The sequence below is a fragment of the Benincasa hispida genome, chromosome 5 (assembly GCF_009727055.1).
Source record: "Benincasa hispida cultivar B227 chromosome 5, ASM972705v1, whole genome shotgun sequence".
NCBI lineage: Eukaryota > Viridiplantae > Streptophyta > Magnoliopsida > Cucurbitales > Cucurbitaceae > Benincasa > Benincasa hispida.
The window spans coordinates 8,047,886-8,061,798 of record NC_052353.1 but is presented as its reverse complement, the minus strand read 5'-3'; the positions used below and the strand labels follow the sequence as shown (position 1 = coordinate 8,061,798).

Genomic DNA, 13,913 nt, shown 5'->3' with positions numbered 1-13,913 from the left:
TTTATTATGGTTACTTGTATTACTTGTAGGACCCAAACTTGTATTACTAACATGCTCTTGCATTATTAGTTTGAGGTTTCATGAGTTTAAAAATTGAATTATTATTTTGTTCCAAGTACTTATACACTGTTTTTATTCCATGTATATGAACCTTATATCAGTATTATGGGTGTAGTGAAATGTTTATCCATCACTATCTTGAAAAGTCAAATGCAAAGAAAGCCTCGTCTCCTTAGAACTTAAGGACACAGTTATACAACCTATAGAATAGATCCTGTTCAAAAAAAGTTGTAAAAGAAAGAAAGACAACTCCTAAATTCTTCAATTGGCACCCTTGATACAAATAAACTCCTTTCAACTTTACAAACATAAAAGATTTCAAAAAAAAAAAAAAAAAAAAACTTTACGAACATAAAGGTGTATGAAAGATGGAAAGTCTTATAGTTCTGTAATCCTTCCATTGGCACCCTTGTTCATAAATAATACATTGCAGGGTTATCGGCTTACTTAATTTGATCGAGCTGAAGTCAGTCAAATAATCCGTACATGATCAGTTTCAATGTATAAATACAGCCAAATCTTGCTTAATAATGTCTCTATATGAAGGGACTAAGCTTCATCCAAGCGCACTACAAGCTCTCCCCCTTAAACTTCTCCAAGTGCTTCCTTGATATCGGCCTGCATCACAAAGAAATATGACAAGCAATAGGTTCATTTTCACCCATAAACAGATCGGTATACAATGAATGTTTGGATTGACTTTTTAAGTGTTTAAATAAGTATTTATATAAGTGCAGAAAAAAATATAAACACTTCAAAGGTCAATTCAAATAGACCTTACAAATGTTAAAAGAGCTATTGAGAATTACCTCAATTGCCAGGGGAGTAGTAGTGGTGCCATAGCGTTTGATGGCATGACCTTCTTTGTCAACTAAGAACTTGGTGAAATTCCACTTTATTCTAGTCCCCAAGAATCCAGTTTTACAAGCTTTAAGGAACTTATAGATGGGTGCCGTATCAGGACCGTTCACACTTACCTGAAAACAAAAGATGGGATGTCTTTCAAAACCAGGATTAAGTTTAGAGAGTGAAGTATAAATTTAATAATTCTCATTTAGATGAAGGTGACCAAACGATACTCTCTGCAAGATCATGCACTGATAAGTTCAAAGTACAGCATGGTATACTACACAGAGTTCAGCTCGGTGCAGCAGAAGGCACAGGCTGAGTTTTCTTAATGAAACATCAAGCTGTCATTGATAAATGAAAGTGGTAGGAACAAGCGCAGGCTGAGCTTCTTCAATCCGTATATAGTTGGTCAATATCCATAGTGGTAGAGCTCACGAAAATAAATCTAACAACCCATGAGACTACTACAGCCATTTATTGCAGCATTACAATAATACAAGGAGACTACGTATGGCGTGGAATAATTTGTAGAAGGGATATCTCTAAATCGCAAGACATTGGTTCATTTCAAAAATTAATTAACCAAGCAAGTATATCAAATTTTTGTGCGGTTCTACTTCTGTTATTCATTGTTTTATAGGAAATTTCTGCTTTTCATTTTTATAACATCATTATCTTCTTATTATGAGTGCCGACAACATAAGAGATTGAGAATGTTATGAAATAGAGCATCAAAGGGGAGTGAAAGGACCTTGTAGAAGAAATAGAGGGTTGTCTTCAATATGTTAGATTGAATTTTAAACAAACTTCCTGCACTGATTGTTCGAGAGGCATGAATGAGGAAAATGAAGGAGAGAGTGAAATGTTTTCCTTGTAGTGAGAAAATAAGCTCAGCCTATCGAGCTAGAAGGGAAACATGTAGGGTATATATAGAGGAAAAGATGGCAAAGAAAGGAGGATATATGCTAACTAGCACGTGACAGCATGGGGTAATAATCACGTGTGACAGTGTCATGCCAAGGGTCAAAGGCATTTATAAATGAGAAACTAAACACTATTAACTTATCACCCCCTAAACGGGTTGTAACCACAGGAAGTTTGATGTGTAAGCTAATTGTTTAAGACACAGAGTTCCATTAGCGCATCGGCAAAATGTTTTTCTGATTGACTAAATTGGACATGTATAGGTTCCTGCTAAATGGGCTGCACATATATTTTTCACATGGTAGAAGAGGTCGCTGAGATGGATGTGAAGTTCTCTTAGAACAGATTGAATCTAGGTTAAATCTGACAGTAGCATCTATGAGGGCAGAAACCATATTCAACACTTAAACAAGATACAACACGAGGTTTTCCTATAGACCAAAAAACCAGATTCGGCTCATAAAACACACAATAACTACATGGCCTTCTACTACTATTGTTAGACCCCCACTTCAGAAGACTTGTCCTAGAAAGAATAAAGTTGGGCTGAACGATGGAGTTTGGTCAAGTGATGGGGGACTCTACCTATAAATTCACTATTTTCTTTTTAGGCACGACTTCCAAGGGAAAACTTATTGGAAACTGAAGGGGAATACGAATGAAGCAATTTTTGGGGGGCAATGCCCAATGGAGAGCTGGTGTGAGACACGAAAATCAGTAGAAATGTGAATTTGCTTCTTTTTCCTTCTCTCTCTCTCTCTCTCTCTCTCTCTCTCTCTCTCTCTCTCTTTTTCCTTGTAATGACTTCATTGATGTTAGTTGAGACTTTTATTTAAGATCCTTTAGCAACAATCCCTCATACCCTTGTTACTCAAGTATACTCTAGGGGACGACTGCAGGCATATGTCATATACCAGTTCATTCTTCAACATATGATCAAGGAAAGAAGGCAATTTGATGTAAATGAGTGTTTCCAATCAAGGTTAACCCGGATGAATCAGTTTCTCGGTTGGAAGATAACTTGTTGCTAAAGGTTATGCTTTAAGTATATAGGATTTTGACTATTTTGACAGTTTTCTCTCTGGTTGCTAAATTAACTTCTGTTAGGGGGTGTTTTTGTCTTTTTTCTACTGTTCTAGGGTTTCAGTCTTGGGGCTATTTATATCTGAGTTTGGCTGCCTTGTACTATGTAACAAAATTAATAAAATTTCTATATCGTAGTTTTTTCTCCCTGGTATAGAGTTTTCCACGTAAAATCTTGTCTTCTTTCTTCTTCCCTTACTTTTCAATACTACTAAGTACTGACCTTTTCATCAAAGAATGCTTTTCTATATTGATGTAATCTTGGTTCTTACTACTGTTGGGAGTTAGTTAGTTAGTTAGTATTCTGTCCTGTGAAAGGTTCTTAATCTTTTCATTTTCCTTGAATTTTATTTTTATTTTTATTTTATTTATTTATTTCTTTTTCTTTTTCTTTTTTTTTTTTTTTTGTAAACATAAAGTTATCAAGAGGAACTAATTAACTCTCATCAGCCTAACTTGCTATTATCCACCCTTGGCTTAGTATTTAAACTAAGACACGACCCAGATTCCCAGGAGGCAGCAGTGGGAAATCTTGGACAGGTTGGAATTTAATGAATTAATTCATAAGCATTATTCATAAAGTCTTGTTTGCCAAACTTGTATGCAACATTGGTATCAAAGCTCCAAAAGATTTTAGACCTCATGGCTGGGAAATCCAATGCAACTTCTAGTTTGGTACGCAGTGCAAATACCCAAAATCACATTCTTTCTGCAGCAATGACCGCAGAAGCCAAATCCGGTTCATTTGAAGCTGTCAGTTGAAGACTGAAGGTGATATTAGTTAGATACCCTTGAGTCTTGAAGACATTCACACACTGTTGGGACAATTAACCGACAACTCGAGCAACTAACTGTTGTTCCTCCACCTCCTCAACCTTCGGATAATAGAGGAAATGCAAGAAATAGGAATAAAAAATAACCAGGATAACAAAATTGCACAAGATCCAATATCACCAGCGCACGATCACCATCTCCAGTAAGAAATTAAGAAATACAGCAAGAAGATCAAGTAACAGAGTCTTCCAGCAAACAGCAATGATGAACTTCTTCGAAATTTCCCTTTTATGCAACCAATAAAAATTAATCATGACCAAGAACATGACAACCAGCCACAAGACTACTAGATGAAGGTTGACATGCCAACATTTAATGAAAAGATTAAAATCCTTACACACAACAGAATACTAACTAACCCGACAGTAGTAAGAACCAAGATTACATCATATGTGGTAATCTCCGGAAGGAAGTTTATATGGAGCAACAAATTTTGTTGCTAAGGAGGAAAGTGATAAGTTTGTAGTCTTAGAAAATTTTTGTATGGTTTGAAACAGAGTCTACAGGCATGGTTTGATAAATTTAGTGAAGCACTCGAACAACTTGGTATGAAGAAGAATACGTCTAATCACTTTATTTTCTACCAACGATTTGAGAGTGGAATTACCCTACTTCATGTATATCTTGATGATATTGTTATCACAGGAAACAATACTTTAGGTATATCTCCAAGCAAAACTTTCTTTTAGGGTCAATTTCATACTGAGGATATTGGAACACTAAAGTACTTTTTAAGTATTGAGGTGATGAGAAGAAAGAAATGTAGCTTTAGTCCCGATGAAAATATGTACTTGATTTGTTATTTGACATAAGAAAATTAGGAGTCAAACCATATAGTATCTAAAGGCTACCAAATCTGCAACTCATCAGGAGAATTATTTAAAGATTTTAAGAGATATAGAAGATTAGTTGGAAAGTTGAATTATCTAGCAATAACATGACCTAGCACTTTCAATATATGCAATCTCCTATAGTGGATCATTGGTCTGAATTGAACAAATTCTAACGTTACCCAAAAGCTCCACCTTAATCTTATATAAAAATCATAGTCATGCAAAAGATGAATGTTCTTGAGATGTTGATTGGCCTGGATCTAGAGAAGAGAGAAGATCAACCTGAAGTTATTGTCTTTGTAGGAGGTGAATTGGTGTCACGAAAAAGTAAGAAGGGGCCAGAGAGGACCTAGGTGATTAGATTTGTTTTGGGATAGTAAATAGAAGCAGTGCCCTTTTCCAAATATATGGCATTCGTATTGGTATTAGCCAGAGTTTGCAGATAATCTTATTGGACTATTTTAGATTTCCTTGTTGCTCAGGAGGTTTCATGGAAATGCTTAATTGGGATGTGGATGAGGTAAGAAAATCTTTATGAGGGTTGGAGTAGCTGTATTGGTTGTTAGGCTTTGGGGTAAAAGGCTGGTTGGAACCTGTTATAGTTCTATCGTTAGGGTTTTCCATTCTTGTAAAAATCTTTATTATATTTTCCTTTTCTATGCTTTCCTTCTTTGATCACTCTTGTACACTTGTATATATTCATATCTTTAGTGAATGGAATAATACATTCTGATTGTCTCAAAACTAAGAGTTTTACAATACCTAAGTGAGAATTTAGTAATAAATTTCTCCTTTCCCAAGGAGATTTGAAACTCATCAACCAACTTTGGACATCTTCCATTGGGTGATCTGCACTACTGTACATGGATACTACAAAATGTTTATACTCTGCTGCAAGTCGACGTTGCTGTAAGTTAATAGTTCTCCAATAGCTTCAAGAAATTTTTTTCCCCCAATATCTTCGAGTTTATCAGCCACATCTATATTATGTCTAGATACTGAAAAGATTTTGTTTCCAGAAACACAGTAGCTATATTTCTTAACATGGAATTTACTTCCCCAACTTAGAATCCATAAAGAACTTCATGAGCCGATGAACATTTCATAACCAAATTTAAGGATCTAAATAGTTCAAATAAACCATGAGACAAGAGAAATTGACCTGCCTGATGACCTCAAGAACAACTCTAATAGGTGATTTTTTTTTTTTTTTTTTTTCATTTTGCTATTGTTAGGATGAACAACAATCACATTGCTAAAACAAGGTTTTCAAAAGGCAGGTGCCACAAGAACTTAATAGATCAATCTTAGTAGTTCACCTTTTAAGAGCTGCAAAACTAAAAGAAATGATTAAGAGAAAATCGAAGATCTGGAATTAACCGCTCTGCATGTGAGTTGGCTACATCACCAATAGTTGACTTGGGAGATACTAACCAGATAGAGTAAGGGTAACAGTTGACCGGTTGAGCTTGTCAACAGATATAGAACAATAAATCTTTCAAATTAGTAGGATTATGAGTAGCATAGATCTAATGTCTATCTTAAACTACAAGCAGAAGAAGATTTAATGATAAAAAGAACCAAATTTGTCCACATCAAGGTTCAAACATCATGAGACAAAATCATTGCATACAGATACGAAAAGGGGTAGAATGACCGAGAAGGATGAGGGCTATGCGTGGGTAAAAGTAATTAATAACAAGTCAACGAAAAATATATGGAGGGAAAAAACTGATTCTCATTGAATTATCAGATAAAACCTCTGATTATCTGTACAGTGCAAGAGTGAAATTAATTAAGAACAAATCTAACAAACTCTAGTTACAAAATAGGAATTATAGATAACAAACTAACTACAATCACTAAAATAAAAATTTAAAGAAAAAAACAAAACCAAAAAAACGCTAAAATACCTTTTGGAATATTGGATACTCAGCTTTGAATCTTGTACAGGCAAATTCCTGTGCCTCCTGGCTGGATCCAGGTTCCTGATTCAAAAACTGATTGCATGGAAAAGCCAAGATCTCTAAGCCTGGAAATCAGCGTATAGGTACAGTTAACGAAGTAAAGAAGCTAATGAACCATATTAAACCAAATAGAAGATTATAGTACAGCTTTCAAAGAAACTCTAATAATCCATCATTCACAAAAAAAGAGGAGGAACCAAATCACCAATACCTGAAAGCAACAAATATCTTGCTAAGATGAGGATTAGGAAAATTAATAGAAGTGGAATCAAGAAACGTACAGACCTTTTTCTTTGTATTTGGTGTAAAGTTCCGTCAGCTGGGTATAATTTGAATCTGTGTAACCACTGCCCAAACAATTCAAAATTCTCCATAAATTAGAATCCCATGATTTCAAGTAACCAGGAAGAACAAAGTAAAGAAGAAAAGAAGACGCACCATTTTGAAGCAACATTTACCACAAGAAGAACCTTCCCCCGGTAGATGCTAAGGTCCACGTCTTGTCCTCTGGCATCCTTCAACATCATAAAGGATTTAACTTCGTTAGAAGAAGAAGAAGAGTGTAGCAGGAAAGAAGATGAGAATTTACCTTCACTACGAATTCATGAATGGACTTCTCAGAGACTGATTGAGAAGCACCCATTTTCTCTTATTCTGTTCTGTTCTGTTCTTCTTCCCGGGCAGGATAATCTGTTTATTAATGTTTTTATAAGGGTAAATATGGTACTTTACTTTATAAAAAACTTTTTTTTTTTTTGGTTTTTTTTTTTTTTTAGGAAATTTTATATTTAGTTGAATATTATTGGTTACTGAACAATAAATAAATAAGAGATAGTATTGTGAGTTGTGCAGTGTTATAATATTAGTTTTGCTTGGTAGAGGTACCTATATTGGTTGTTTGTTTGTTTTTCAGTCAATAACAAATAAATTAATTAAGAGGTAGTTGTGTTGATATATTTAAAAGATATTTGTATGGTTAATAGGATAATTATATTAACTATTCTGAAAGTATTAATTATATTTGGTCAATACATATCTTTTGTATTAATTATATAATATCGTGGTATAAAAAAATTCAAGTTGAATTTTAGGAATAATAAAATTTGTTGCGAAAGAAATTAATGTTACACATTTATTAATGATAAGACATAGTGTTTTGTTTCTTATCCTTTCGTAGCTTATCTTCTTTCTAAAAAACAAAATTTACAGTTGAATAACCTAATTGTCGATTAAGTAGCATTGATATTGATGTGGTGGTTGTAGTTAACTAGATTGGACTAAAGGAAAGTAAAAGAAGTAGTTGAACTTTATATTGAATAGCCTACCTGTCACTTAAACTTCCCCATAGGGGCAAATTCGCTTCTTTAAAAAACTAACCATAGTCTCATCAATAGTTGAGGAGAACCAAATAAATAAACCACAAAAATCTCTATCTATATTGAGTTTTATGCCCTAAAGTTTGCATATTTATAAATAAACTATTTATTATTTATTTAATAAAATGAGTTGTTACTTTATTTTTTATGTTTTATTTTACATTACAAAAATCTTATACAAAATCCATGGTTATTATATGTAATCTTAAAGAGTATATGATTGATATACAAGTAAATCATGTTAGTATATGGATAAAGTTGGGTGCTTTATTCTGGTGACAGTATAGATATAACCCACTTTGACTGTTACAAACGATTTGATCGAAATCGTTCATGTGGAGATATGTGAGTGGGGTATTGAAACGCACTCATAAAATACATTCTTAGGCTTAAAATTTTGTTATCTTTATTGATAATTTGTGTTCGTTGATGCTTTATTGTGTTTAATTGTAGGAAATTGAGCATGCAAAATGGTAAAAATACCTCTATAATAGATCAAAGTTTGACTTAGCAAGAGAATGGGTCAAAGTTGATGAAAAGTGGCGAACAAGGACAAAAAGAGGCGTGAAAACTACGTGGGTGGCACTGTCTCGCTAGTTTAAAACATGGAGCTCGTAATTTAGTCATAACTTTTTATATGGATGGCTATTTTTGGCAAATGACCACTTTTTTTTCTTTTTTTATTCTCTATCCACCTAAAGCATTAGATTTTTTATTTTCTTTCCTCCACTTTTGATAATCAAGTCAAATAGTTATGGGTTGTATCTCTTAGTTATCCTTTTAAGAATCTAAATCCTACATAGTTTTGGAAAATGTTTACCTATGTAAAGGAGACTTTGCATCAAAATTCTCAAATCATCAAATTTTGGAGGGTTTAAGGCCTAGAGAGAGTGCTAAGCAGAGGATGGTGTTGAAGCTATTTGGAGAGCATTGGAGGGTCAATTCCATCACGGAGACAGGATTGAAACGTCAAATAATTCTTTTTTTCCCTTCTTCATCTTGGATTCTTCTCTGTATTTTTGCATTCTTGGTATGGTTCCATCTATGAAAGTCATTTTAGGTTGAATGTCTCATTGTTCTAGGATTAGATAGATTTTATGAATTTTTGTTAAACATTTTGCTTTTTGAATATTAATTTACATCAATGCTTTCTAGTATGACCATTTTTAATGCTTTTGAATGTTTGGCCAATATTTGAATGATTTCATGATTTAAATCTTACTTGAGAAAGTAGGCTTTAGATTAAATCATGCATGCTAGACTATTGTTTGAACACGCGAGACTAGTCAAATAACAGTGGAGGTTGTTGATAAAGAGTATTAATATTTTGCCTAATTATCTAGTTTCAAGATATTAGTAATTAGTAGTTAGGTGAAAAAAAAAAAAGATTGATCTTGAGAGGGACAATCCGGATAAAAGACTCCTAGACCTAGATGTTATGTTAATTAATGCAAGAGTCAAAGCAATTATGCTTAATAATGACATTAATGAAGCTTATTCCTTGGAACATCTTTTAGGTGACAATCTACATATTTGGTCACTTTAAGTGCTTTGTTAGTTTAGTTTAGATTAGTTTTCATCACAGTCCGATTTTCTAAATAAAATTAAAAGAATCTTTGAGTAGCTAAAAGTATCAAACTAATTTCCTAGAGAACAATCCTTGGTCTCTTGACCATATTACTATATTATATTTGACACATGCGCTTGCATGTTATCAAATGTTTGGCATCGTTGTTGGAAAATTGACTTTTGATTTTCTTTTAATATTTATGATATTTGAGTAATCTTAATTTAGGGTGTACATTAGTTTTTTTTTTTTTTTTTTTTTTTGATTTTTAGTTTTTAAGTCTTTCCTTAGTTGATTTAATTGTGGTGTTTACATGCTATGACTTTTAATATTAATATTTATATGTGGCCTTATGGGGAGTTTCAACTCAACCTAGGTCTAACACCACCACTGCCACCCTTGAACCCTAATCCTTAACTATTGAGTTATCTCTCCTATGAGTATGAAAGTTATAATCCAATCCCAATAAAAGAAAAAACTTTCTTAGAAGATTTGATGCAATAATATATCTTAGAGGGTAAGGTGGGGATGTTCATTAGAGAGGAGAACAAGAGGTTGGATAAACTAGAAACTCATGTGGATATGATAGGATCTCAAATGAATTTGCTAGGAACTTAAGTGAAAAGGATGGTAGCTCAAGTGAAAAAGACTTAGGGTTCCATCTACCGTATAAGCAACTTAGTCTGATAATTGATAGCCTTAGAGCTTTGAGTGAGGAGAGCGCTTTTGATGTCATCGAGGTATGAAGATCTAGATTTTTATACTTTAATTGTGAGGATGTGGTGGAGGAGTTAGAGTCAACCAAGAAGCAAGTTTGTGAGATGGACAGAGAAAGTGTCCTTAATTTAATAGAGGCTGACATTAAAGTAATAAAGTTTGTGGTTGAAAAACCCAATTCTTAATCTCTAGAAAGTCCTCCCAATGTTGATCTTTCTTACTTTCATGAGCCTTATCAGTTTATGTTTGCTTTTGATTTTCCATTTTTTTATTTTCTAAATAATATAAATGCAAAAAGAAAAATTATTTTAAATGTTAAAACTATTAAAAATATTTACAAATAATAGAAAAATATCACAATCTATTTGCGATAGACTACTATCTGTGTCTATCTTGACACAGATAGACACAAATCATAATCTATCGCGGTCTACCATAGATAGACAGTGAAATTTTGCTATATTTGTAAATATTTTGATTCATTTTCCTTTATTTGAAAAAAAACTCATACAAAAAAATTACAATTTTTTTATTTCAAGTGCTCATAAGAAAACGACGAGCCTACAAGACTTTGTAGGTACATAGATTCAAGTAAGAACAACCTTGAAAGATGAGAGAATTTTTACGTGTCTTGACGTACAATCTCCCATGTCGTCTAGCTTGGAGTAAACTAGACGACATGGATATGACGTATAATCTCCCATTCGTGTTGTTTTGACCATTTGTCACACCCCCTCCCGAGCCTTATTACCCAGACTGAAAAAAGATGTGAAGACAGCCAACACCACCCTTTTGTGATATCAACTGCCCGACTTTATCAGTTTAAAAGCTAGGTTATTATAACTCGTTAATGATTATAAATGATTAAACATACTGTTTTACATGCTTTAACTTAACTATCCTAATAACTTCCAATTATCATGATCCGAGACCCGCCCTGTGAGAAAATTTTAATTCAGACCTCAGGTGACTTTCCCAAACGATCCGCTTCTGCAACCTGGGGAAGGGAAAGAAATAAAACATGGAAAATGTGAGCTATAAGCCCAGTGAGTGATGCCTTTATAAGAAATCAAACTTGACTTTAGAAATTCATTTTTGGGGAAAGCATTTCCAGAAACAAACATGAATCACATAATATAAAATGTAACCTCCCCAGACTATAAGCTAGATATTCCTGGCATGATCATGTAATCTCAACCCCGGGTATTCTCTGCAAATAACCCACAATAACTGACGTGGAATTAATCTTAGCACCCTATTGTTGGGGTTGATGCCCTAAAGTCTCGTGTCCTGTAGTTTGTAAACAGTATGTACGAACACTTGTATTGTTAATATATGATATTTACTTCACATCTTGTATTTTGCTCAATTACTTATTTTATTTACTTTACCACAAACCAATAAACATAAAATCCCTGGTTATCTGTATGTGACTCAAGCATGTATATGGTAACATACAAGTGGATCATGTCTTGAGTGATAACCAAAATGGTCTGTAGTAAATGGATAAAGGAAGGAAACCTTATCCTGGTAACGCTACGGACGCGGCCCGCTTTGTGGGATGGTCACAAGTATTGTGACTTGTCACAGATGGTCTGATCCTAATCATTCGTGTTGGGGACATGCGAGCGAGGGCATCCTATACAAAGGGTTTGTATAAGACCTAACCACGAAGTGTTAGCGTCTCGTTATATAACACCCTTCATGACAGAGACTTCACTTCACTAGGATGACCATAGGTAACATGACCTCAATCCTGTGTAAGTTGAGAACTCCTGCCACTGAGGGCAGTCCTTTAATTTGTATGGGTGCGAGTGGCCAAGTCGCCGATTCAAACCTACCATTTTGAGGATTCGTCTAATTTGGGAGTTGAGAACTCAACTACATAAGATGGAATTCACTCCTTCCCCGAGGCAAGGGTAAGTAGATAGATGGCTCCCTTAAGGGTTGATCCTGAGGCTTGAACGATGTGGCGCCATACACCTTCTCTTGCCCCGAGAGGTGTTCACATATAGTTGGACTATGTTGTATTGTTCATTAGAGAAATCAGTGGTACTTAAAGAGTGAGATGTAACTATAGGTGCAAAACGGTAAATTGGCCCAACTGTACTTACGAGCATCAGTGAAGGGTCATCATACTCATGATTGGTTATATCTGATGGACACAGAAATATATCTGTAGTAAGAAGAGTTCATCTGTTGGTCTTTAGTGGAATCACTGATAGTTAACGATGGTGGATCTCGTGGCTAAAGAGTTTAGTCAACTATTCACGTACTGTTAAAGCTTCGAGCCACAGGTTCATTAGGTCCCCTGGGTAGCTTGAATAAAGTCGAGAACTAGTGTTTGAGTTAATTTGAAATGTTCAAATTGACAAGAGGAAGTTCAATTATATATGATATAATTGGACTAGTTAATTATATATGGACTAGTTAATTATATATGATATAATTGGTTAAATATATGGGATACATTATTTTGGAGAAAATTAGATATAAATATGATTTATATCAAGTAGAGGAGAAAATACTATAGTAGATATGTGATATCAAACTATGGGATATAAATATAATCTGATTATATTAATTAATTAATTAATTATATGATAATTAATCATTTTTTCCACGTTCAGACGTGGGTAGTGGACAGCGTTGGTTATGGTAACCGATGGGTTAAAAATGAAAAGATTTTTCATTTTGAATCGTGCATTCAATATTTATTCAACTGCCCAAAAGATTTCGTGAGACGATCGCCCGAGAGTCTATACGATAGTTGCTTCTCTGTCTAAACGATCGTCTACCTCACGATTTAACTAAACAATTGTATACGTTTTTCCTAAATGATCGTTTAGCATTTCATACATGATCGTGTAGCTCCTCTATGTGATAAGCACTTCTGCTATACGATAGCACTGTTTTCTCTCCCACTTGCTTATTGCCTACACGACTCGTTTGTCCTCCGTCCTCTACCAAATTCACTAAAACCCACCATTTGGGTTTTCACTCCGAGAATACCCAGGGCTAATTAGTGGTGGTGTCGTCCCCGTTGTGGTATTCGCGTTCGCATTGATCGTGCTGTTGCAGTCGATGTTCCCGCCAAGTGTTGGTAGATCTGTTGGAGGGATCCACTGCGTTGGGGTTCTGAAGTTCGAAGATAGTCTTCAACCGGTATGGAACCCTTTCCCTTTTAATTATCTTGTTCTGAGCATGCTGATAATTAGATTTATTTNCCCTTTTAATTATCTTGTTCTGAGCATGCTGATAATTAGATTTATTTATATAACTATATGTGTTGAATGTATATAATTTATATTTCGGCCACGGTGAGATCGGAGCGATCTGAACACGCTCATGGAACTCTCGGTATGAGATCCTTCAATTGCTAAACATGATGGTCCACTACGGGGGATGAGCCTACATCTTGGCAAGTCTTTCTGAAGTCTTGGCCAAGAAACATGAGCCTATGGTCTCAGCTGTGAGATCATGGAGTCCCTACGGGGGATGTTTGGATAACCGTCTGAACAGCTTATGTATGAGGCTCTTAAATACATATTCAACTCCAAAATGCAAGAAGGCACCTCTGTTCATGAACATGTGCTAAACATGATGGTCCACTTTAATATGGCGGAGTTGAATGGATCTACCATCGATGAGGGCAGCCAGGTTAGCATAATCTTGCATTCTTTGCCGAAGAGCTTCCTGCACT

The 13,913-nt window shown here is 34.6% G+C and overlaps 1 protein-coding gene across 1 annotated transcript; it reads right to left on the bottom strand.

Moving 5' to 3' along the window:
• Positions 1–288: 288 nt before the first annotated feature.
• On the bottom strand, positions 289–7,296 carry LOC120077957 (probable glutathione peroxidase 5). Its single transcript, XM_039032095.1, has 6 exons — positions 7,140–7,296; positions 6,989–7,065; positions 6,836–6,897; positions 6,497–6,615; positions 870–1,037; positions 289–678 (listed from the first exon to the last, which is right to left on the bottom strand). Exons 1-6 carry the CDS (start codon positions 7,191–7,193, stop codon positions 646–648), a joined length of 513 nt encoding a protein of 170 aa, XP_038888023.1. The 5' UTR covers positions 7,194–7,296; the 3' UTR covers positions 289–645.
• Positions 7,297–13,913: the final 6,617 nt, after the last annotated feature.

Excerpts from the sequence above, each read along its gene's own strand:
- LOC120077957 (XM_039032095.1), bottom strand. The coding sequence starts at position 7,193 with ATGGGTGCTTCTCAATCAGTCTCTGAGAAGTCCATTCATGAATTCGTA. Across the intron at positions 6,898-6,988 it reads GTAAATGTTGCTTCAAAATG|TGGTTACACAGATTCAAATT; the intron begins GTGCGTCTTCTT and ends TTGTTTGGGCAG. Across the intron at positions 1,038-6,496 it reads AGTATCCAATATTCCAAAAG|GTAAGTGTGAACGGTCCTGA; the intron begins GTATTTTAGCGT and ends TTTTGTTTTCAG.